This window comes from Salvelinus fontinalis, chromosome 9, assembly GCF_029448725.1.
Source record: "Salvelinus fontinalis isolate EN_2023a chromosome 9, ASM2944872v1, whole genome shotgun sequence".
NCBI lineage: Eukaryota > Metazoa > Chordata > Actinopteri > Salmoniformes > Salmonidae > Salvelinus > Salvelinus fontinalis.
The window spans coordinates 3657911-3682497 of NC_074673.1; the positions used below are offsets into that span (position 1 = coordinate 3657911).

The 24587-nt window shown below is 41.5% G+C and overlaps 1 protein-coding gene across 4 annotated transcripts in view; it reads right to left on the reverse strand.

Annotated features, from left to right (window-relative positions):
- Nucleotides 1–12578: 12578 nt before the first annotated feature.
- Nucleotides 12579–24587, reverse strand: part of LOC129861910 (trichohyalin-like) — a 30819-nt gene continuing 18810 nt past the window's right edge. For 3 of the 4 annotated variants that reach the window (XM_055933095.1, XM_055933094.1, XM_055933096.1), the window contains exons 22-26: nt 20586–20687; nt 19839–19940; nt 17879–18058; nt 16075–16135; nt 12579–13566 (exon numbers count right to left, since the gene is read on the reverse strand). In XM_055933095.1, coding sequence (XP_055789070.1) covers nt 13343–13566; nt 16075–16135; nt 17879–18058; nt 19839–19940; nt 20586–20687 — 669 coding nt within the window. In that variant the 3' untranslated portion in view covers nt 12579–13342. The remainder of the gene's footprint in view (nt 13567–16074; nt 16136–17878; nt 18059–19838; nt 19941–20585; nt 20688–24587) is intronic. The other variant, XM_055933097.1, reaches the window with a different exon arrangement.

Genomic DNA, 24587 nt, shown 5'->3' on the forward strand with positions numbered 1-24587 from the left:
ATATTTATATTTTTGAGAATGTGGGAATGGTCCGTGGACACTTAAGAGACGGTCATGTCGAGTTTGTCTCATTTGGTGATGTCATGAAGGATAGGAGACACACATTACTGCGTCTTTAGCTGTGTAAACTTCTCAATTATGGGGTTTGCATCTGATGGTTGTATAAAATCTATGAGTGAATATGAAACTATTTGTGAGGAGATGTAATATGATGTTGGCCTTCTAAACGAGATACTTGTTTAGATATAAAGTTTTAATTAGTCAGTGGCCACGCCCCCTGTGAGCCCAGACATCACATCATGCATCATGGAACCGCCCCTTCTTCCACAGAGTATAAAACCACTTATGACAAAATGTACATTTTATGTCAAAGAGACCCACGGTAAGCCGCACGTCTCGAATGGTTAAGAAAATCTACAAGCAAGAGTCAAAAATACAGGGACGGGAGTTCCCACGTTGAAATAGCTATTACTACTCGAGACCAAAACATGACGGGTGACGTTGGTGTGTAGAGTATTTTGAACCACTCCAGAGACCAGAAAACATGGAAGCTGTCGCTACATGTTGAAATGGTTGGCAACTCTACCAAAGAACACAAGACCAGAGAATGGGGAGATCATGCCCACGTTGAAATGGCTAAGAAATCTACAAACGAAAGAACAATTATTCAGGCTGCAGCTGTTTAAATACTTTTGGTCTGGTAAACACATCCCGTCTAAGAACATTTCCGAAATGGTACTCTGAAGTATCCGTTATAACAACCTACAACTCCGACAGACTTTGATCTCTGGTGGACAAACCAGAGGCTTTCTGTCGACTGACTATACAGCAGAGCACCGGCGATTGCAGAGAGGGACAACCAAGACATACACCCGTAAATATGTAAATTGCAATTTATTTTCGAATGAGCAGTTGTTCATGTTCAAAGTATTAGTAATTTCTATGAGTGTAGTTATGAGCTCTGAGTTTCCCGCTCTTGAGCTGTCCCCACCCCTTTCCTTTGTCTACCAAGCCGTCATATGGGCTTAGCCTACTAGGGACTTTTCTATCATGTCAGTAACCAATGTATGACCTATTTTGTGTGTGTGTGTGTGTTTATGTAATTCTGTGATTGATTACGTTAGTTAGTCAATAAATAATTAAGACAATTTGTGTATCGCTGATTCATGATATATGTTAGGGTTCTGTGCAGATATCCAAGAGTTTGCTATGTTCAGTAATGAGACTGATGAGGTAATAAATCATTAATAAGTGACTGTAATCGAAAAGATATGACAATATCGGAAGAGTTAATCCGGGAAATAAAAACATATTTTTTTTTTTATCCCGTGGTGCCCCGACTTCCTAGTTAATTAAAGTTAATCACGTAATTAAATGACAGAGAACTGATTTGATAACATACAGTCTTCACATTAATGATAGTCAACGCTACGACAGTACTATACAGGTATCTGTTGAGCATGACTGAACGTGAACATTAGCATGACTTTGGAGAAACACTTGAGAGGAACACTTGCAGGCAGAGTTGCAAAGAAAAAGCCATATCTCCGACTGGCCAATAAAAAGAAAAGATTAAGATGGGCAAAAGAACACAGACACTGGACAGTGGAACTCTGCCTAGAAGACCAGCATCCCGGAGTCGCCTCTTCACTGTTGACGTTAAGACTGGTGTTTTGCAGGTACTATTTAATGAAGCTGCCAGTTGGGGACTTGTATGTTTCTCAAACTAGACCCTCTAATGTACTTGTCCTCTTGCTCAGTTGTGCACTGGGGCCTCCCACTCCTCTTTCTATTCTGGTTAGAGCCAGTTTGCGCTGTTCTGTGAAGGGAGTAGTGCACAGCGTTGTATGAGGTCTTCAGTTTCTTGGCAATTTCTTGCATGAAATAGCCTTCATTTCTCAGAACAAGAATAGACTGAAAAGTTTCAGAAGAAAAGTCTTTGTTTCTGACCATTTTGAGCCTGTAATCGAACCCACAAATGCTGATGCTCCCGATACTCAACTAGTCCAAAAAAGGCCAGTTTTATTGCTTCTTTAATCAGGACAACAGTTTTCAGTTGTGCTAACATAATGGCAAAAGGGTTTTCTAATGATCAATTATCCTTTTAAAATTATAAACTTGGATTAGCTAACACAACGTGCCACACAGGACTGATGGTTGCTGATAATGGGCCTCTGTACGCCTATGTAGATATTCCATTAAAAATCAGCCATTTCCATCTACAGTAGTCATCTACAGTAGTCATTTACAACATTAACAATGTCTACACTGTATTTCTGATCAATTTTATGTTATTTTAATGGACAAAAAAATTGCTTTTCTTTCAAAAACAAGGAAATTTCTTAGTGACCCCAAACTTTTGAATGGCAGTGTACCTTATATATACAGATGAGGTTGGAAGTTTGGAACTTAGGTCATTAAAACTCGTTTTTCAGGACATCTACTTTGTGCATGACACAATTTTTCCAAAAATTGTTTACAGACAGATTATTTCACTTATAATTCACTATATCACAATTACAGTGGGTCAGAAGTTCACATACACGGAGGGCGGAGCTAGCATGTTGGAGTGAACTGCTGCGTGTGAGAGGCTCCTGCAACTTTTTTGCGAAATAATCTAACTTAACCTACTTTATGATACTTTTTACAACAAACGTTTCTTTCTAATACAACATCGTAACTTTCTGTGTAAAAATGCCGAGTAATAAGCGACCAAAGGACAATAAATCCACATCGGAGGCCTACTCCACACCAAACAACGAGACAGACATGGCGGAAGGCACGGGCAACAACGTGACACTTAAAGAACTTACCCAGGCTTTGGGAGAACTACGTGTTGCTTTAGCTGAGGATCTTAAGGCTACTATTGCTAAACTGGACACCAAAATCGAGGGCACCATTCGAGCGGTCGCTTCGCAGGGCCAGAGTATTGTGGACCTTGAGAGGGCTTCTGAATTCAGCGCTGGTAGGATCGACGAGTTAGAGAAGCTGTGCTCGTCACTACAGGGTACTGTGCAGAGGCTTTCTGTGAAAGTGGTCGACCTGGAGGGCCGTTCCAGACGTAATAACCTTCGCGTTGTTGGTCTGGCAGAGGGGGTAGAGGCGGGCTCTCGCCCCACGACTTCTTCGCCAAGCTATTGAAGGATGCAATGGGATCGGACGTTTTGGCTTCGGACCCCCAGCTGGACCGTGCACATCGCGCCCCTGTCCCAGTGCCTGGACCGGGTCAACGCCCTCGCCCAGTAATCATCTGTTGTCACAGTTTCAAGACCAAGGATCTTATCCTGCGCGAGGCCCGAATGAGGGGCAACCTGTTACATAAAGGGCACCCCTTCCGTGTCTATGATGATTATGCGCCCGATGTGGCAAAGGACCGTGGCGGCTACAGAGATGTCATGGCCAAACTCTACAAACTCCATCTTCGCCCAGCCTTGCTCTTCCCTGCAAGACTAAGAATTACCCCGCCCTCTGGTGAGAAGATGTGGCTCTCCTCGGTTTTGGACGCAGAGAAGTTTATCCGGGAACATACGCCAATCCCCCGTACAGGTTAGAGTGCCTTGTCATTGTGTGTTAGGGTCTGCTCATGGAATCGAATCCATACTAAACCATAACGGGTGAAACCGTATTGAACGGTCTCAACAAGGGCTACCGAACATGTAAGATGCTGTGGAGGGCGGTCTTGGCTCTCAATTAAAGTCACTTTCATTCTGGCTGTGTTCAGAGCGATGCCTATTTAGGATGCCTCTCAGGTTTGATCATTGACACTTTCGGATGAATATACTTATATTCCCCCCATTTTTTTTTGTTTCGTTATTTATTTTTTAATTCTTACATTTATTGTTATTACAATACCATTTATTTAAAGCTTGCAGGGGACTGGGGGTGATGGTGGGGCAGGGGCAGACACAGACACCTAGATAGCAGGTGGATGTTTTGTGCCGTTCTGCCTTTGATATAGCCGAGGGCCGCTCTCCCGATTAGATCCCTACCAGCCCTCTGTAGTGTCTAGGTAGGTGTGCATACATATAATTATTATTTGTACTTTATAATTATTTTCTCTTAGCATGTTACTATTATGTATGTGTATATTTTAAATTAGTGTAGATTATTACTCTGGGGCATGAATGTTTCTGTATGTGTATATGCGCATATGTAGATATGTATGGGTGTGTGTGTGTGTGTATATGTATATATGTATATTTTTAAATATATACCTTTATATGTATTTTTTGGGGATGTGTGTGTGTGTGTGTTTGTATGTATGCGTGTATGTGTATATATGTATATATATATATGTGTGTATATGTATGTATGTATGTGTATATGTGTATGTGTGTATATATATATATATATATATATGGGTAAGTATGTGTATGTGTGTGTATGTATACATGTATATAACCTTTTTATTTATTTATTTTCTGACTGGGGGATACGTTTAATTTAGAAAGATTCTTGTTTCCGATCTAACCCACAATATGTAAATGTACGGCTGTCTAAGTTGGTTGCTGATGGTTCATGTTTAGACCGGCAGTGCTTAGCAAAATAATCTTGTGATGCTATATCTTGCTTATCTCAGGGATAGATAGACCCAAGATGACGCTTAAGTGCGCAATATGTTTAGGTTGCAACTTATTCTCTTTAGGTTTATTAGATGCTAATTGGACACTTTATTCGCGGGAGCCTCCTCAGTTCATATGTTAGTAGAAGTTCTAGGATAGTGAGAGGTGAACGTACAGTTGGGATTTTATTTTTGTTTCACCTCTTGTTCGAGGTCGCGCCGTGCTTTTTTGGCATCGGCCAGACAATGTGTTTATTATTTTTATTTTTATTTTATTTTCTCTCCTATTTGTGTATGCCTGTTAAAGGTGGGTTGGGCGGGGGGGTAAATAGTGGGGAAAGTAGGGGAACAGGGTGGGAAGTAAAGGGGCTTGCAGGGGGGGAGGGGCTGGTTGGATACTGCTCGGGTGTAGCTGCTACATATGCTGATCGTGATGGTTTGGTGCGCTTTCTTACCTTTTTATTGAGTTACAAGTTATGCAGGCCACCATAGGAACTACAAATGAGAGGGGGGCGGGGCTCACATTCACTTCCTGGAATGTCAAGGGCTTAAACGAACCAATTAAGAGAGGCAAGGTCCTAGCCCACTTGAAAGCACTCTCGTCTGATATCATATTTTTGCAAGAAACCCATCTGAAAAATAATGCTCACAGCAGACTTAAATGTAGGTGGGTGGGGCAAGTGTATCACTCTAACTTCTCTGCCAAAACGAGAGGCACAGCGATTCTGGTACGGAAAGGAATTCCCTTTCTACATAAAACCACTATTATGGATAAAGAGGGTCGTTATGTGATCGTAATAGGAGAGATCCACTCTACTTCTGTAACTCTACTAAATATCTATGGGCCAAACATTGATAACCCCTCTTTTTTCAAAAGAGTCTTTGCCCTGATTCCAGATATCTCCCATACTAACCTGATCATTGGAGGGGACCTTAACTGCGTGCTAGACCAATATTTGGACAGATCCTCTACCCGGCGAACCCCCACCTCCTATTCAAGTGAATTCTTGAATACCTACATAAAGAATTCTAACTTATTTGATATATGGAGGATCACTAACCCTACGGGCAGGGAATACTCCTTTCACTCTCATGTTCACAATGTTTATACTCGAATTGACTACTTTTTGGTTGATGCTAAACTACTCCCCTATACCTGTAATGTGAAGTATCATGATATTATAATCTCGGACCACAGTCCACTCACCTTCTCCCTGAGATTGGGTGACATGGTACCAAACGAGAGGGCCTGGAGGTTAAATCCTCAGCTCCTCACAGAACCAACATTCTGTGAACATCTTAAAGACCAAATAACATTTTTCTTTGATACCAACGACAACACAGAGACTTCCCCAGCATTACTGTGGGAAACACTTAAGGCTTATTTGAGAGGCTGTATCATCTCCTATCAGACTGCCAGGAGTAGGCAAAACAAGGGAAAATTGGTAGAACTGGAGGGACAAATTCACTTACTGGATAGGGAGAATGCTAGACATCCATCTATGGAGAAACATAAAAAAATTACCTCTTTAAAATTTGAATATAATCAGACTCTCTCAGCTAAAATTGCTAAATCTTTTCTCTACGCCAAGCAAAAATATTTTGAGTTTGGTGACAAACCACACAAATTACTCGCCAGACAACTTCGAAAAATTGTGAGTGACCGAATGATTCACAAAGTTAAGTCTGCATCTGGGGAATTACTCTCTTCCCCCAAAGACATCAATGACAGATTCCGTCAGTTTTATGAGACTCTATATACATCTAAAGCCGATTCTAACCCCTTAATTATGCAAAACTTTTTGGATGACTGTAATCTTCCTGCCCTGAACCAGGAAGATTCTAACTTCCTGAATAAGGAAATATCTCTTGAAGAAATTCGAGAAACAATCAAAACTCTAAAGAGTGGCAAGACCCCGGGCCCAGATGGATACCCGGGTGAATTCTATAAAACATTCAGCAACATGCTCTCTCCCTACCTGCACAAAATGTTGGTTCAGTCCAGAGAGGATGGAGCTCTCCCATCTACTTTGGATGAAGCATTCATTACAGTTATACATAAGAAGGGTAAAGATCCGGAAGAGGTAGGGTCGTACAGACCAATATCCCTCCTCAATACAGACCAAAAGATTTTAGCAAAAACCCTGGCTAACAGGCTTAGCACTTTAATTGGCAAACTGGTCCATTCGGACCAGACCGGCTTTATCCCGAACAGAAACTCATTCTTCAATCTCAGGCGCCTCTTCAACATTATGTATTCTCAGAGGTTACCAAACATGGACCTTGCCGGTATATCTCTTGACGCCGAGAAGGCTTTTGACCAAGTTGAGTGGTCCTATCTATTCAAAGTCCTACAGAAATTTAATATTGGAGATGGGTTCATAAATTGGATCCAGCTTTTATATAGGAACCCCTGTGCGAGAATACTCACTAACTAATCATTGTCGCCCCGATTTAACCTCTACAGAGGGACAAGGCAGGGTTGTGTGCTGTCGCCTATGCTCTTCGCCCTAATCATTGAACCTCTCGCTCAGACGATTAGATCTGATGCAGCAATACACGGCTATAATACTAAAGATACTCTAAATAAGATTTCCCTATACGCAGATGACATTCTCCTCTATGTAACAGAACCCCAAGCTAGTATTCCAGCTATTCTTGATGTGATTAATTTGTTTGGTACCTTCTCGGGATACAGAATAAATTGGAACAAGAGTGAATTAATGCCCATACGGTTACAAAACACCTCCTGGCTAGAACATCTTCCACTTAAGTTATCTTCAGAAAAATTTACCTATCTAGGAATTGTAGTTACCAAACAATATTCCTTACTATTTAAAGAGAATTTCCCCTCGCTGATGCAAAAACTAAAAACAAACATACAATTTTGGAGAACTCTCCCAATTTCTCTGCTCGGAAGAATTAATGCCATTAAAATGGTCTTCCTCCCACAACTGCTCTACCTATACCAGAACATCCCAGTATTCATACCTAAATCCTTTCATAAACAACTGGACTCAATTATCAATCCTTTCATCTGGGATTATAAAACACACAGGATAGGTAAAAAACACCTCTGCAAATCCAAGATGGAAGGAGGACTGTCTCTCCCAAATTTTATATTTTATTATTGGGCCGCTAACCTCCGTGCGGTTACGTTTTTGCTGGATGACGCACGTCCGTCACCCACCTGGCTTAGTATGGAGCGTGAGGAGTGTCACCCCTTCTCTATTGGTGCTGTGATTTTGTCGCCTGTCAATCTGGAGAGGTCACTTTATCGTAACAATCCTATTATACATAGCACAGTCCGAATCTGGAAGCAAATTAAAACCCACTTTGAGCTTAGACCAATGTCATTCATGCTCCCTGTTGCCAGGAACCCCTCCTTTGCCCCCTCCAACCTTGATAACACCTTTGAGCAATGGGGAGAGTTGGGGATAAGTACCATAGGGGATTTATATATAGAAGGGACCTTTGCTTCCTTTGAGTTGCTGAGGGAAACTTATAATCTTCCCAGAAATAACTTTTTCAGATACCTACAAATCAGAGACTATGTTAGGAAACACCTCCCAACATTTGGGAACGCTAAGCCTTCCATGTTTGACGGATGCATAAAAACATCCCCCACCTCAGACAAACTGATATCTCGTTTATATGACTCTTTTCAATCGGTTAGCACACCCTCTACAGAGGCCATTAAGGCAAAATGGGAGGAAGAACTAGGGACTGACATTTCGATGGCAGACTGGGAAGATAGCTTGGAGTATATCCACACCTGCTCCATTAACTCCAGACATCGGCTCATACAATTCAAGGTATTACACAGATTACACTATTCCAAAACCAAACTGCATAGGATATTTCCTGATACATCCCCTTTGTGTGATAAATGTCAGGCTGCACAGGGTACACTTCTCCACTGCTTTGCCCTATGCTCTAGCTTGCATGGTTACTGGTGTGGAATTTTTAGGATCCTCTCTGAAGTTCTGGAGACTTCAATTGACCCAGACCCGCTTCTGATAATCCTGGGAGTGTCTGATTCCCTAATCGGACTAACCAACCCCCAAAAACAACTCATCTCTTACAGTCTCATTTCGGCAAAAAAACTAATCTTGTTGTTCTGGAAAAAGAGGGAAGCGCCCACTACCAAATTATGGCTGTACAGTTAGAAAGGATTAGATATATTCTGAACAATAAATTATTAACATTTGATCAGATCTGGCAGCCTTTCCTCTCTTACTTGGACCATTCGGCGCTGTGAATTTGTACTTTTTAACGCACTCTCCACTGTAATATTTTAATCCACCTCTGGGCAGCACGTGCTGGCACCGCCACCCGAGCAGCGGGGAGGGGTATAAGGGGAAGGGATAAAGGGGGGAGGGATAAAGGGGGGGAATAAGGGGGGGGTGACACCCACCCTCTTTCTTTCTACCTGTCCTTGTTTTGTATGTCTTGTTTTGTAATAATTGTTTTGTACCCAGAACTCTGGATCTTTTTATTTCTGTCTGCTCTTTTATGTTTAGTTAAAAATTGTATACCTGCCTTTCATACCTACAGTATATCACAAAAGTGAGTACACCCCTCACATTTTTGTAAATATTTGAGTATATCTTTTCATGTGACAACATTGAAGAAATGACACTTTGCTACAATGTAAAGTAGTGAGTGTACAGCTTGTTTAACAGTGTAAATTTGCTGTCCCCTCAAAATAACTCAACACACAGCCATTAATGTCTAAACCGCTGGCAACAAAAGTGAGTACACCCCTAAGTGAAAATGTCCAAATTGGGCCCAATTAGCCATTTTCCCTCCCCGGTGTCATGTGACTGGTTAGTGTTACAAGGTCTCATGTGTGAATGGGGAGCAGGTGTGTTAAATTTGGTGTCATCGCTCTCACACTCCCTCATACTGACTGGTCACTGGAAGTTCAACATGGCACCTCATGGCAAAGAACTCTCTGAGGATCTGAAAAAAAGAATTGTTGCTCTACATAAAGATGGCCTGGGCTATAAAAAGATTGCCAAGACCCTGAAACTGAGCTGCAGCACGGTGGCCAAGACCATACAGCGGTTTAACTGGACAGGTTCCACTCAGAACAGGCCCCGCCATGGTCGACCAAAGAAGTTGAGTGCACGTGCTCAGCGTCATATCCAGAGGTTGTCTTTGGGAAATAGACGTATGAGTGCTGCCAGCATTGCTGCAGAGGTTGAAGGGGTGGGGGGTCAGCCTGTCAGTGCTCAGACCATACGCCGTACACTGCATCAAATTGGTCTTCATGGCCATCGTCCCAGAAGGAAGCCTCTTCTAAAGATGATGCACAAGAAAGCCCGCAAACAGTTTGCTGAAGACAAGCAGACTAAGGACATGGATTACTGGAACCATGTCCTGTGGTCTGATGCGACAAAGATAAACTTATTTGGTTCAGATGGTATCAAGCGTGTGTGGCGGCAACCAGGTGAGGAGTACAAAGATAAGTGTGTCTTGCCTACAGTCAAGCATGGTGGTGGGAGTGTCATGGTCTGGGGCTGCATGAGTGCTGCCGGCACTGGGGAACTACAGTTCATTGAGGGAACCATGAATGCCAACATGTACTGTGACATACTGAAGCAGAGCATGATCCCCTCCCTTCGGAGACTGGGCCGCAGGGCAGTATTCCAACATGATAACGACCCCAAACACACCTCCAAGACGACCACTGCCTTGCTAAAGAAGCTGAGGGTAAAGGTGATGGACTGGCCAAGCATGTCTCCAGACCTAAACCCTATTGAGCATCTGTGGGGCATCCTCAAATGGAAGGTGGAGGAGTGCAAGGTCTCTAACATCCACCAGCTCCGTTTTGTCGTCATGGAGGAGTGGAAGAGGACTCCAGTGGCAACCTGTGAAGCTCTGGTGAACTCCATGCCCAAGAGTGTTAAGGCAGTGCTGGAAAATGATGGTGGCCACACAAAATATTGACACTTTGGGCCCAATTTGGACATTTTCACTTAGGGGTGTACTCACTTTTGTTGCCAGCGGTTTAGACATTAATGACTGTGTGTTGAGTTATTTTGAGGGGACAGCAAATTTACACTGCTATACAAGCTGTACACTCACTACTTTACATTGTAGCAAAGTGTCATTTCTTCAGTGTTGTCACATGAAAAGATATACTCAAATATTTACAAAAATATGAGGGGTGTACTCACTTTTGTGATATACTGTATATACCATTCCTGTGTGTGTTCAATAAAAAATATTTGAACGAGAAGTTCAAATACACTAAGTTGACTGTGCCTTTAAACAGCTTGGAAAATTCCAGAAAATGATGTCACGGCTTTAGAAGCTTCTGATAGGCTAATTGACATAATTTGAGTCAATTGGAGGTGTACCTGTGGATGTATTTCAAGGCCTACCTTCAAACTCAGTGCCTTTTTGCTTGACATCATGGGAAAATCAAAAGAATAAAAATAAAATAAAAAAATCAGCCAAGACCTCAAAAAAATAATTGTAGACCTCCACAAGTCTGGTTCATCCTTGGGAGCAATTTCCAAACGCCTGAAGGTACCACGTTCATCTGTACAAACAATAGTACAAAAATATAAACACCATGGGACCATGCAGCCGTCATACCGCTCAGGAAGGAGACGCGTTCTGTCTCCTAGAGATTAACATACTTTGGTGCGAAAAGTGCAAATCAAACCCAGAACAACAGCAAAGGACCTTGTGAAGATGCTGGAGGAAACAGGTACAAAAGTATCTATATCCACAGTAAAACGAGTCCTATATCGACATAACGTGAAAGGCCGCTCAGCAAGGAAGAAGCCACTGCTCCAAAACCACCATAAAAAAGCCAAACTAAGGTTTACAACTGCACATGGGGACAAAGATCGTACTTTTTGGAGAAATGTCCTCTGGTCTAATGAAACAAAAAACAATGACCATCGACCAGCGTAGCCTAGTGGTTAGAGCGTTGGACTAGTAACCGGAAGGTTGCAAGTTCAAATCCCCGAGCTGACAAGGTACAAATCTGTCGTTCTGCCCCTGAACAGGCAGTTAACCCACTGTTCCTAGGCCGTCATTGAAAATAAGAATTTGTTCTTAACTGACTTGCCTAGTTAAATAAAGGTAAAAAAAATAAAAAAAATAAAAATAAAAATATTCGGAGGAAAAAGGGGGAGGCTTGCAAGCCGAAGAACACCATCCCAACCGTGAAGCATGGGGGTGGCAGTATCATGTTGTGGGGGTGCTTTGCTGCAGGAGGGACTGGTGCACTTCACTAAATAGATGGCATCATGAGGACGGAATATTATGTGGATATATTGAGGCAACAGCTCAAGACATCAGTCAAGAAGTTAAAGCTTGGTCGCAAATGGGTCTTCCAAATGGACAATGACCCCCAAGCATACTTCCAAAGTTGTGGCAAAATGGCTTAAGGACAACAAAGTCAAGGTATTGGAGTGGCCATCACAAAGCCCTGACCTCAATCCTATAGAAAATCTGTGGGCAGAACTGAAAAAGCGTGTGTGAGCAAGGAGGCCTACAAACCTGACTCAGTTACACCAGCTCTGTCAGGAGGAATTGGCCAAAATTCACCCAACTTATTGTGGGAAGCTTGTGGAAGGCTACCTGAAATGTTTGACCCAAGTTAAACAATTTAAAGGCAATTCTACCAAATACTAATTGAGTGTATGTAAAGTTCTGACTCACTGGGAATGTGATGAAAGAAATAAAAGCTGAAATAAATCACTCTCTACTATTATTCTGACATTTGACATTCTTAAAATAAAGTGGTGATCCTAACTGACAGGAAATTTTTACGAGGATTAAATGTCAGGAATTGTCAAAAACTGAGTTTAAATGTATTTGGCTAAGGTGTACATAAACTTCCAACTTCAACTGTAGCTATGTACTGTATATGTACAGTCGTGGCCAAAAGTTTTGAGAATGACACATATTAATTTTCACAGTTTGCTGCTTCAGTGTCTTTAGATATTTTTGTCAGATGTTACTATTGAATACTGAAGTATAATTACAAGCATTTCATAAGTGTCAAAGGCTTTTATTGACAATTACATGAAGTTGATGCAAAGAGTCAATATTTGCAGTGTTGACCCTTCTTTTTCAAGACCTCTTACATTTGTCCTTATTCTGGGAGTTGGATGGCAGATTGCAATTGATTTAGATGAGAACAAACGATCATGTGAGTTAACGCAATCATTTTTTAAGAATTACAACAAAATGAGAAAATCACAAACCTCGTGAAATGTTATGTTGTATGTGGTAACATTTTAGTTTTAATGTATTGGCCTATAACACAGCTCTATATGTATGCACCTGCATCATTAGCTTGTATAGCGTAGGCGTATTATTAGAAAATCATCCTCTGTTGTCATCATCTCACTCTAATCAATGGAACACATTTCACTTCCTGTTTCATCGTTAATCATCAACAGAAGCACCATATTTATAATCACCAGTCAGTAGATTGACATTAACACTGGTTTGTAAAGACCTTTTTAGGATTTGTATTCCTGCATGACTAGAGTAAGACTTCACACAACGATGGAGGACTCCATTAGCTTCAATGTTTGCAGATCTGTATGGGGTGGAAGCAATATGGTGGAAGCAATATGGTGGAAGCAATATGGTGGAAGCAATATGGTGGAAGCTATATGGTGGAAGCTCGACAACAAATACTGCTTCTACGTATATAGATGCTTCAGATCTGACAACCTTAAAGTAGTTAAGGGCCAAGGGGAAGGGAGCAAATTAGGACCAGGTATGACCCGACTGTAGTATGCATCAGCCACAGCGTCCATTTTCCTCTTCCTCCCCCTCCAATTCAGGGCTGCCGATCTGCACCTGCCTAGCCAGGAACACTCCATCTTCCCAGCGGGGTGTTGGTGATGATGATCCCCGGTCTCTCTCCAATAGAAGAGGATCCCCACTTTCTGACGTGGTCTTCTCTGAAGAGTTAGACGCTGTGGTGCCCAACCCTTGGATCTGTGGCTGAAACCTTAGCTTGGCTGGGTCAGCAAAAACGGGGAAATCAAACCCAACTAAAAGTGTTGTGTAGTTTAAAAAAAAGTTCCAAGCACCCAAGTGGATTTTTAGATGTAATGGGCATTGATCATTTTAAAAATATTTGGGCATGAAGCCTTCATCAGGGTTTTACTGTGACCTAGCTTGGTTAGGTCAGGTCAACATAACAGCACACATGGACTCAGATTAATTCAACATGATTGAAATCATTTTTCAGATGAGGGTCTGTTCTGTAATGTTGTCAAACACGATCATTTCCGAAGCCATTTTAGATCAGAAAAGCAGCGGAGATCCAGAACAGAGGCTTACCCATAACCACTCTGAGGGAGGGTAACGTCAAGTGATGTCATAATGCTTCTGTCAACCTGGAAGCACTCCATTGGAGGAAATAAGTGATGTAATGTTTTCCTGAGTCGTCTCCAAATGTGGTTCTGGGTGCTGAGATTGTTTAATTAATTGTGTTGTCCTCTCTGGGTTCTGAGTTCTCTTCACCCGTACACTTTAATAAATAATAAAGTCTAGAAAAACAAACTCAAATCTAGAAGGAAGCCTGAGCATTTTTTGATTACTTTATCTCAGTTTGATTTTCAAATGCTACAAAAGCTAATCTGACAATTATACTGTACTAGTCCAGTTGTGGAAGCTTTGAGTACCGGTATGCCCCTGTTCTGGAGGACATAAGCACGTGGATTTTAAGCACACACATTAATCCCAAGCAGTGGATATTCAGTCAGCAGATCCAATGGTTAAGGTCAAGCATAGTGATCGAAATTGGTTAAGGTAGGGTTAATGTTATGGTTAGGGTATGGTTAGGGTTAGGCATAACCAGGGTCAGAAAACTGCCATCTGAAACCATTCCAAATCTGCCAGCTGTATAAACATTACCAGTCAAAAGTTAGAACACACCTACTCATTACAGGGTTTTTCTTATTTAAAAAAAAAAAAACTATTTTCTACATTGTAGAATAATAGTGAAGACATCAAACCTATGAAATAACACATATGGAATCATGTAGTGACCAAAAAAAGTGTTAAACAAATCAAAATATATTTTATATTTGAGATTCTTCAAAGTAGCCACCCTTTGCCTTGATGACAGCTTTGCACACTCTTGGCATTCTCTCAACCAGCTTCATAAGGTAGTCACCTGGAATGCGTTTCAATTATTAACAAGTGTGCCTTGTTAAAAGTTAATTTGTGGAATTTCTTTCCTTAATGCGTTTGAGCCAATCAGTTCTGTTGTGACAAGGTAGGGGTGGTATACAGAAGATAGCCCTACTTGGTAAAAGACCAAGTCCATATTATGGCAAGAAAAGCTCAAATAAGCAAAGAGAGACAACAGTCCATCATTACTTTAAGACATGAAGGTCCGTCAATATGAAATATTTGAAGAACAATGTTTCTTCAATGCAGTCACAAAAAACATCAACCGCTATGATGAAACTGGCTCTCATGTGGACCGCCACAGGAAAAGAAGACCCAGAGTTACCTCTGCTGCAGAGGATAAGTTCATTAGAGTTACTAGTCTCTGAACAGTTGATGTTGAGATGTGTCTGTTACTTGAATGCTGTGAAGCATTTCTTTAGACTGCAATTTCTGAGGAGACTGCTCTAATTGCTGCAAAGAAACCACTACTAAAGGACACCAATAAGAAGAGACATGCTTGGGCCAAGAAACACGAGCAATGGACATTAGACCGGTGGAAATGTGTCCTTTGGTCTGATGAGTCCAAATTTTAGATTTTTGGTTCCAACCGCTGTGTCTTTGTGAGACGCAGAGTAGGTGAACGGAGGATCTCCACATGTGTGGTTCCCACCGTGAAGCATGGAGGAGGAGGTGTGATGGTGTGGGGGTGCTTTGCTGATGACACTGTCTGTGATCTATTTAGAATTCAAGGCACACTTAACCAGCATGGCTACCACAGCATTCTGCAGCAATACCCCATCCCATCTGGTTTGCGCTTAGTGGGACTATTTGACCACGAAGGAGAGTGATGGAGTGCTGCATCAGATAACCTGGCCTCCACAATCACCCAACTTCAACCCAATTGAGATGGTTTGAGATGAGTTGGACCACAGAGTGAAGGAAAAGCAGCCAACAAGTGCTCAGCATATTTGGGAACTCCTTCAAGACTGTTGGAAAAGCATTCCAAGTGAAACTGGTTGAGAGAATGCCAAGAGTGCGCAAAGCTGTCATCAAAGCAAAGGGTGGCTACTTTGAAAAATCTTAAATCTAAAATATATTTTGATTTGTTTTATACTTTTTGGTTAGTACATGATTCCATATGTGTTATTTCATAGTTTTGATGTCTTCACTATTATTCTACAACGTAGAAAATTGTTTTAAAAAATCAAGGAAAAACCCTTGAATGAGTAGGTGTGTCCAACTTTTTGACTGGTACTGTACACTGCCCACTGAGATCTAAGACTTCCACACACAGATCAGAAGCCTAAATATATTTCTAATGGGACTGATTCATTCACATCTTTCACCTTTCTGGAGGTTTTCCTTTCTCTCTTTCAGATTGCTGATTTCCACACTCATCGCTGACATCTGGTATGGAGGGAAACGGGTGATTTTTTTAAAGCTGAACTGTAGGTTCAATCTACAGATCTACTCTTTTCATATGACCAGACTTTCTACACTCTTAGGAAAAAAAGGGTTTCAAAATGGTTCTCCCAATAGGAGAACCCTATTTGATTCCAGGTAGAACCATTTTGAGGAACCAAAAAGGGGTTCTTCAAAGGGTTCTCCTATGGGTACAGCTGAATAACCCTTTTAAATTCTAGATAGCAACCCCTAAGAGTGTATGGCAAAGGAACCATCACGCCGTGAGCTTAGTTAGATTTTTCAAATGTAGGAATTTTTTTGGGGGGGGGGGTGGTCTGACGAGAAATGTGTCCCAATTTGAGGCATGTTTTGTAAGGCTACAAACATTACTCTGTAGCATCATCTCTTGGAAACAAGTCAACTCCTTGTCCAGTGCTCTTCTTCTACTCTGAGTGGGAGTTAGTTAGTCAGATGTGGTCAGAGTCCCAAATGGGTCCCTATTCCCTATATGGTGCACCTATGTGGCTCTGGTCAAACGTAGTGCACTATAGAGGGGAAAGGGGGCCATGTGGTCAGTATCTGTGCCTCTGACCAGGTCAGCCAGTTTCCTGATTATTCATCCTAGTATAACAAGCGTAATGTGAGATTATTGTGCTGCATTTCACAGAGGAGTGATTATGGAGTCGGACACACCCAATCCCCCTCCCTTCCCTCCACCTCTCTCTCTCCCTTCCCTCCACCTCTCCCTCTCTCTCTCCCTTCCCTCCACCTCTCTCTCTCCCTTCCCTCCACTTCTCTCTCTCTCCCTTCCCTCCACCTCTCTCTCTCTCCCTTCCCTCCACCTCTCCCTCTCTCTCTCCCTTCCCTCCACCTCTCTCTCTCCCTTCCCTCCACCTCTCCCTCTCTCTCTCCCTTCCCTCCACCTCTCTCTCTCCCTTCCCTCCACCTCTCTCTCTCTCCCTTCCCTCCACCTCTCTCTCTCTCTCTCTCTTCCCTCTCACCTCTCTCTTTCTCTCTTTCTTCCCTCCCACCTCTCTCTTTCTCTCTTCCCTCCCACCTCTCTCTCTCTCTTCCCTCTCACCTCTCTCTCTCTCTCCCTTCTCTCCACCTCTCTCTCCCTTCCCTCCACTTCTCTCTCTCCCTTCCCTCCACCTCTCTCTCTCCCTTCCCTCCACCTCTCTCTCTCCCTTCCCTCCACCTCTCTCTCTCCCTTACCTCCACCTCTCTCTCTCTCTCTCCCTTCTCTCCACCTCTCTCTCCCTTCCCTCCACTTATCTCTCTCCCTTCCCTCCACTTCTCTCTCTCCCTTCCCTCCACCTCTCTCTCTCTCTCTCCCTTCCCTCCATCTTCTATCTCTCCCATCCCTCCACCTCTCCTCCCCTCTTCTTTTTCCTCCTCGCCCCTGCATTTCTGTTTGATTAAGACAGAAGCCAGGGTTAACTAAGTCTGCACGTGTGTGTTTATGCGTGGAGAAGAAATCTGCTGGATGAGTTGCAAGCTAGAGACACATCAGTGTGTCATTTCATTTCAGTGTGTAAGCAGCTACATGCAATATCATTCTGCCATTAATGATATTAGTTTCTGCATGTTGAGTCCAGATGCTAATTCATCACTCAGTTAGTATAGTAAACACCCGGGGGTGGCGTTATTAAGGCCCGCCATATAAAGGCTTTATAGGGTCATTCATTAAGCTTTCATAAACACTACATAAATGCAGTGATATTACATGTCTAAAGGATTTATTACCGCGTGGGTCTTGCTGTGGAGTTTCTCCCTAAGGTGAGTCTCCTCCTCCTCCACCTCCCTCTCTGGGTCATCCTCCTCTTCCTGCTCCTCAGACACAGATCCCAGTCCTGCAGACTGCTGCTGCTCCCTCATCAGCTCCTTCTCTCTCTTCCTCTGGCTGTGTAGCGTGTCAAGGGAGTTCTGATTGAGAGAAAGAGGAGAGAGATTGAAGCAAGACACTCATATACCTGCTACATAGAACTGCTACATATACCTGCTAGATATACCTACAACGTATACCTGCTACAGTACATATACCTGCTATATATACCTGCTAGATATACCTACTACAGTACATATACCTGCTAGATATACCTACTACGTATACCTGCTACAGTACATATACCTGCTATATATACCTGCTATAGTACATATATCTGCTATATATACCTGCTACATATACCTGCTACATATACCTGCTACAGTACATATACCTGCTATATATACCTGCTACATATACCTGCTATATATACCTGCTACATATACCTACTATGTATACCTGCTACATATACCTTCTACATATACCTACTACATATACCTGCTATATATACCTGCTACGTATACCTGCTATATATATCTGCTATTAATACCTGCTACGTATACCTGCTATATATACCTGCGACATATACCTGCTACAGTACATATACCTGCTATATATACCTACTACATATACCTACTACAGTACATATACCTGCTATATATACCTACTACATATACCTGCTACATATACCTACTACATATACCTGCTACATATACCTACTACATATACCTGCTACAGTACATATACCTGCTATATATACCTACTACATATACCTGCTACATATACCTACTACATATACCTACTACATATACCTGCTACAGTACATATACCTGCTATATATACCTACTATGTATACCTGCTACATATACCTACTACATATACCTACTACATATACCTGCTACATATACCTGCTACATATACCTACTACATATACCTGCTACATATACCTGCTACATATACCTACTACATATACCTACTACATATACCTGCTACATATATCTGCTACATATACCTACTACATATACCTACTACATATACCTGCTACATATACCTACTAGATATACCTACTACATATACCTGCTACATATACCTGCTACATATACCTGATACATATACCTGCTACATATACCTGCTACATATACCTACTACATATACCTGATACATATACCTGCTACATATACCTGCTACATATACCTACTACATATACCTACTACATATATCTGCTACATATACCTACTACATATACCTGCTACATATACCTGCTACATATACCTACTAGATATACCTACTACATATACCTGCTACATATACCTACTACATATACCTACTAGATATACCTACTACATATACCTACTAGATATACCTACTACATATACCTGCTACATATACCTGCTACATATACCTACTACATATACCTACTACATATACCTGCTACATATACCTGCTACATATACCTACTACATATACCTACTACATATACCTGCTACATATACCTGCTACATATACCTACTACATATACCTACTACATATACCTGCTACATATACCTACTAGATATACCTACTACATATACCTGCTACATATACCTGCTACATATACCTGCTACATATACCTGCTACATATACCTACTACATATACCTACGACATATACCTGCTACATATACCTGCTACACTACATATACCTGCTACATATACCTACTACATATACCTACTACATATACCTACTACATATACCTACTACATATACCTACTACATATACCTGCTACATATACACTACTGTTAAAGGCCTCAACTGAATCTGTATCTGTTCTGATCCTTCCCAGCTTTCATATTGGCTCAACCCCTCTCCACTCTCACTTACAAGAAACACATCTGAGCTTACCTTGATGACCTTTGACTTCGGTGCCCAGTCTTGCAGACCTCCTCCTGCTGATCTGCCATGGACCTGACCCAACTGCTCACGCTCTTTAAATAGACTCTTCAGCTGGTCATCCAAACAATAATGTAAATATCAAATAATACACCAAAGAGAGGAGCTTCTGTAAGTATACCTGTACCTGTTCTAACAGTCTACTGTACCCGTTCTAACAGTCTACTGTACCTGTTCTAACAGTCTACTGTACCCGTTCTAACAGTCTACTGTACCTGTTCTAACAGTCTACTGTACCTGTTCTAACAGTCTACTGTACCTGTTCTAACAGTCTACTGTACCTGTTCTAACAGTCTACTGTAACTGTTCTAACAGTCTACTGTACCTGTTCTAACAGTCTACTGTACCCGTTCTAACAGTCTACTGTACCCGTTCTAACAGTCTACTGTACCTGTTCTAACAGTCTACTGTACCTGTTCTAACAGTCTACTGTACCTGTTCTGACAGTCTACTGTACCTGTTCTGACAGTCTACTGTACCTGTTCTAACAGTCTACTGTACCTGTTCTAACAGTCTACTGTACCTGTTCTAACAGTCTACTGTACCTGTTCTAACAGTCTACTGTACCTGTTCTGACAGTCTACTGTACCTGTTCTAACAGTCTACTGTACCTGTTCTAACAGTCTACTGTACCTGTTCTAACAGTCTACTGTACCTGTTCTAACAGTCTACTGTACCTGTTCTAACAGTCTACTGTACCTGTTCTGTCACCAGTCTTCTCTGTTTATCTTGGTCTACTATGTTATCCACACAAACCATTGTCTCTTTCTTGCTGCCAGCAGCTGATGTCTGTTCTGTAGCCTGTAGATAAGGAAAGGCATTACTCGTATTGTCTGGATAAACCCTTTGCCTGGTCACAGATATTTGTCATTTGGCATGCCGCAAAAAACTATCTGGGACCAAGCTAAAGGTTTCTAGTACTGGAGTGTGGAACACTGTCTATATGTATAGTCTACCTGATGGAACACTGCTGTGTATAGTCTACCTGATGGAACACTGTCTATGTGTATAGTCTACCTGATGGAACACTGCTGTGTATAGTCTACCTGATGGAACACTGTCTATGTGTATAGTCTACCTGATGGAACACTGCTGTGTATAGTCTACCTGATAGAAAACTGTCTATGTGTATAGTCTACCTGATGGAACACTGTCTATATGTATAGTCTACCTGATGGAACACTGTCTATATGTATAGTCTACCTGATGGAACACTGTCTATATGTATAGTCTACCTGATGGAACACTGTCTATATGTATAGTCTACCTGATGGAACACTGTCTATATGTATAGTCTACCTGATGGAACACTGCTGTGTATAGTCTACCTGATGGAACACTGTCTATATGTATAGTCTACCTGATGGAACACTGTCTATATGTATAGTCTACCCGATGGAACACTGTCTATATGTATAGTCTACCTGATGGAACACTATCTATATGTATAGTCTACCTGATGGAACACTGTCTATATGTATAGTCTACCTGACGGAACACTGTCTATATGTATAGTCTACCTGATGGAACACTGCTGTGTATAGTCTACCTGATGGAACACTGTCTATATGTATAGTCTACCTGATGGAACACTGTCTATATGTATAGTCTACCTGATGGAACACTGTCTATATGTATAGTCTACCTGATGGAACACTATCTATATGTATAGTCTACCTGATGGAACACTGCTGTGTATAGTCTACCTGATGGAACACTGTCTATATGTATAGTCTACCTGATGGAACACTGCTGTGTATAGTCTACCTGATGGAACACTGTCTATATGTATAGTCTACCCGATGGAACACTGTCTATATGTATAGTCTACCTGATGGAACACTGTCTATATGTGAATTCTATCTGATGGAACACTGCTGTCTATAGTCTACCTGATGGAACACTGTCTATATGTATAGTCTACCCGATGGAACACTGTCTATATGTATAGTCTACCTGATGGAACACTGTCTATGTGTATAGTCTACCTGATGGAACACTGTCTATGTGTATAGTCTACCTGATGGAACACTGTCTATATGTATTGTCTACCTGATGGAACACTGCTGTGTATAGTCTACCTGATGGAACACTGTCTATATGTATAGTCTACCTGATGGAACACTGTCTATATGTATAGTCTACCTGATGGAACACTGCTGTGTATAGTCTACCTGATGGAACACTGCTGTGTATAGTCTACCTGATGGAACACTGTCTATATGTATAGTCTACCTGATGGAACACTGTCTATATGTATAGTCTACCTGATGGAACACTGCTGTGTATAGTCTACCTGATGGAACACTGTCTATATGTATAGTCTACCTGATGGAACACTGTCTATATGTATAGTCTACCTGATGGAACACTGCTGTGTATAGTCTACCTGATGGAACACTGTCTATATGTATAGTCTACCTGATGGAACACTGTCTATATGTATAGTCTACCTGATGGAACACTGCTGTGTATAGTCTACCTGATGGAACACTGTCTATGTGTATAGTCTACCTGATGGAACACTGTCTATATGTATAGTCTACCTAATGGAACACTGCTGTGTATAGTCTACCTGATGGAACACTGTCTATATGTATAGTCTACCTGATGGAACACTGCTGTGTATAGTCTACCTGATGGAACACTGTCTATATGTATAGTCTACCTGATGGAACACTGTCTATGTGTATAGTCTACCTGATGGAACACTGTCTATATGTATAGTCTACCTGATGGAACACTGTCTATATGTATAGTCTACCTGATGGAACACTGTCTATGTGTATAGTCTACCTGATGGAACACTGTCTATATGTATAGTCTACCTGATGGAACACTGTCTATGTGTATAGTCTACCTGATGGAACACTGTCTATATGTATAGTCTACCTGATGGAACACTGTCTATATGTATAGTCTACCCGATGGAACACTGTCTATATGTATAGTCTACCTGATGGAACACTGCTGTGTATAGTCTACCTGATGGAACACTGTCTATATGTATAGTCTACCTGATGGAACACTGTCTATGTGTATAGTCTACCTGATGGAACACTGTCTATGTGTATAGTCTACCTGATGGAACACTGCTGTGTATAGTCTACCTGATGGAACACTGTCTATATGTATAGTCTACCTGATGGAACACTGCTGTGTATAGTCTACCTGATGGAACACTGTCTATATGTATAGTCTACCTGATGGAACACTGTCTATGTGTATAGTCTACCTGATGGAACACTGTCTATATGTATAGTCTACCTGATGGAACACTGTCTATGTGTATAGTCTACCTGATGGAACACTGTCTATATGTATAGTCTACCTGATGGAACACTGTCTATATGTATAGTCTACCCGATGGAACACTGTCTATATGTATAGTCTACCTGATGGAACACTGCTGTGTATAGTCTACCTGATGGAACACTGTCTATATGTATAGTCTACCTGATGGAACACTGTCTATATGTATAGTCTACCTGATGGAACACTGTCTATGTGTATAGTCTACCTGATGGAACACTGTCTATGTGTATAGTCTACCTGATGGAACACTGTCTATATGTATAGTCTACCTGATGGAACACTGTCTATGTGTATAGTCTACCTGATGGAACACTGTCTATATGTATAGTCTACCTGATGGAACACTGTCTATGTGTATAGTCTACCTGATGGAACACTGCTGTGTATAGTCTACCTGATGGAACACTGTCTATATGTATAGTCTACCTGATGGAACACTGTCTATATGTATAGTCTACCTGATGGAACACTGCTGTGTATAGTCTACCTGATGGAACACTATCTATATGTATAGTCTACCTGATGGAACACTGTCTATGTGTATAGTCTACCTGATGGAACACTGCTGTGTATAGTCTACCCGATGGAACACTGTCTATATGTATAGTCTACCTGATGGAACACTATCTATATGTATAGTCTACCTGATGGAACACTGTCTATGTGTATAGTCTACCTGATGGAACACTGTCTATGTGTATAGTCTACCCGATGGAACACTGTCTATATGTATAGTCTACCTGATGGAACACTGTCTATGTGTATAGTCTACCTGATGGAACACTGTCTATGTGTATAGTCTACCCGATGGAACACTGTCTATATGTATAGTCTACCTGATGGAACACTGTCTATGTGTATAGTCTACCCGATGGAACACTGTCTATATGTATAGTCTACCTGATGGAACACTGTCTATGTGTATAGTCTACCTGATAGAACACTGTCTATGTGTATAGTCTACCTGATGGAACACTGTCTATATGTATAGTCTACCTGATGGAACACTGCTGTGTATAGTCTACCTGATGGAACACTGTCTATGTGTATAGTCTACCTGATGGAACACTGTCTATATGTATAGTCTACCCGATGGAACACTGTCTATATGTATAGTCTACCTGATGGAACACTATCTATATGTATAGTCTACCTGATGGAACACTGTCTATATGTATAGTCTACCTGACGGAACACTGTCTATATGTATAGTCTACCTGATGGAACACTATCTATATGTATAGTCTACCTGATGGAACACTGTCTATGTGTATAGTCTACCTGATGGAACACTGTCTATATGTATAGTCTACCCGATGGAACACTGTCTATATGTATAGTCTACCTGATGGAACACTATCTATATGTATAGTCTACCTGATGGAA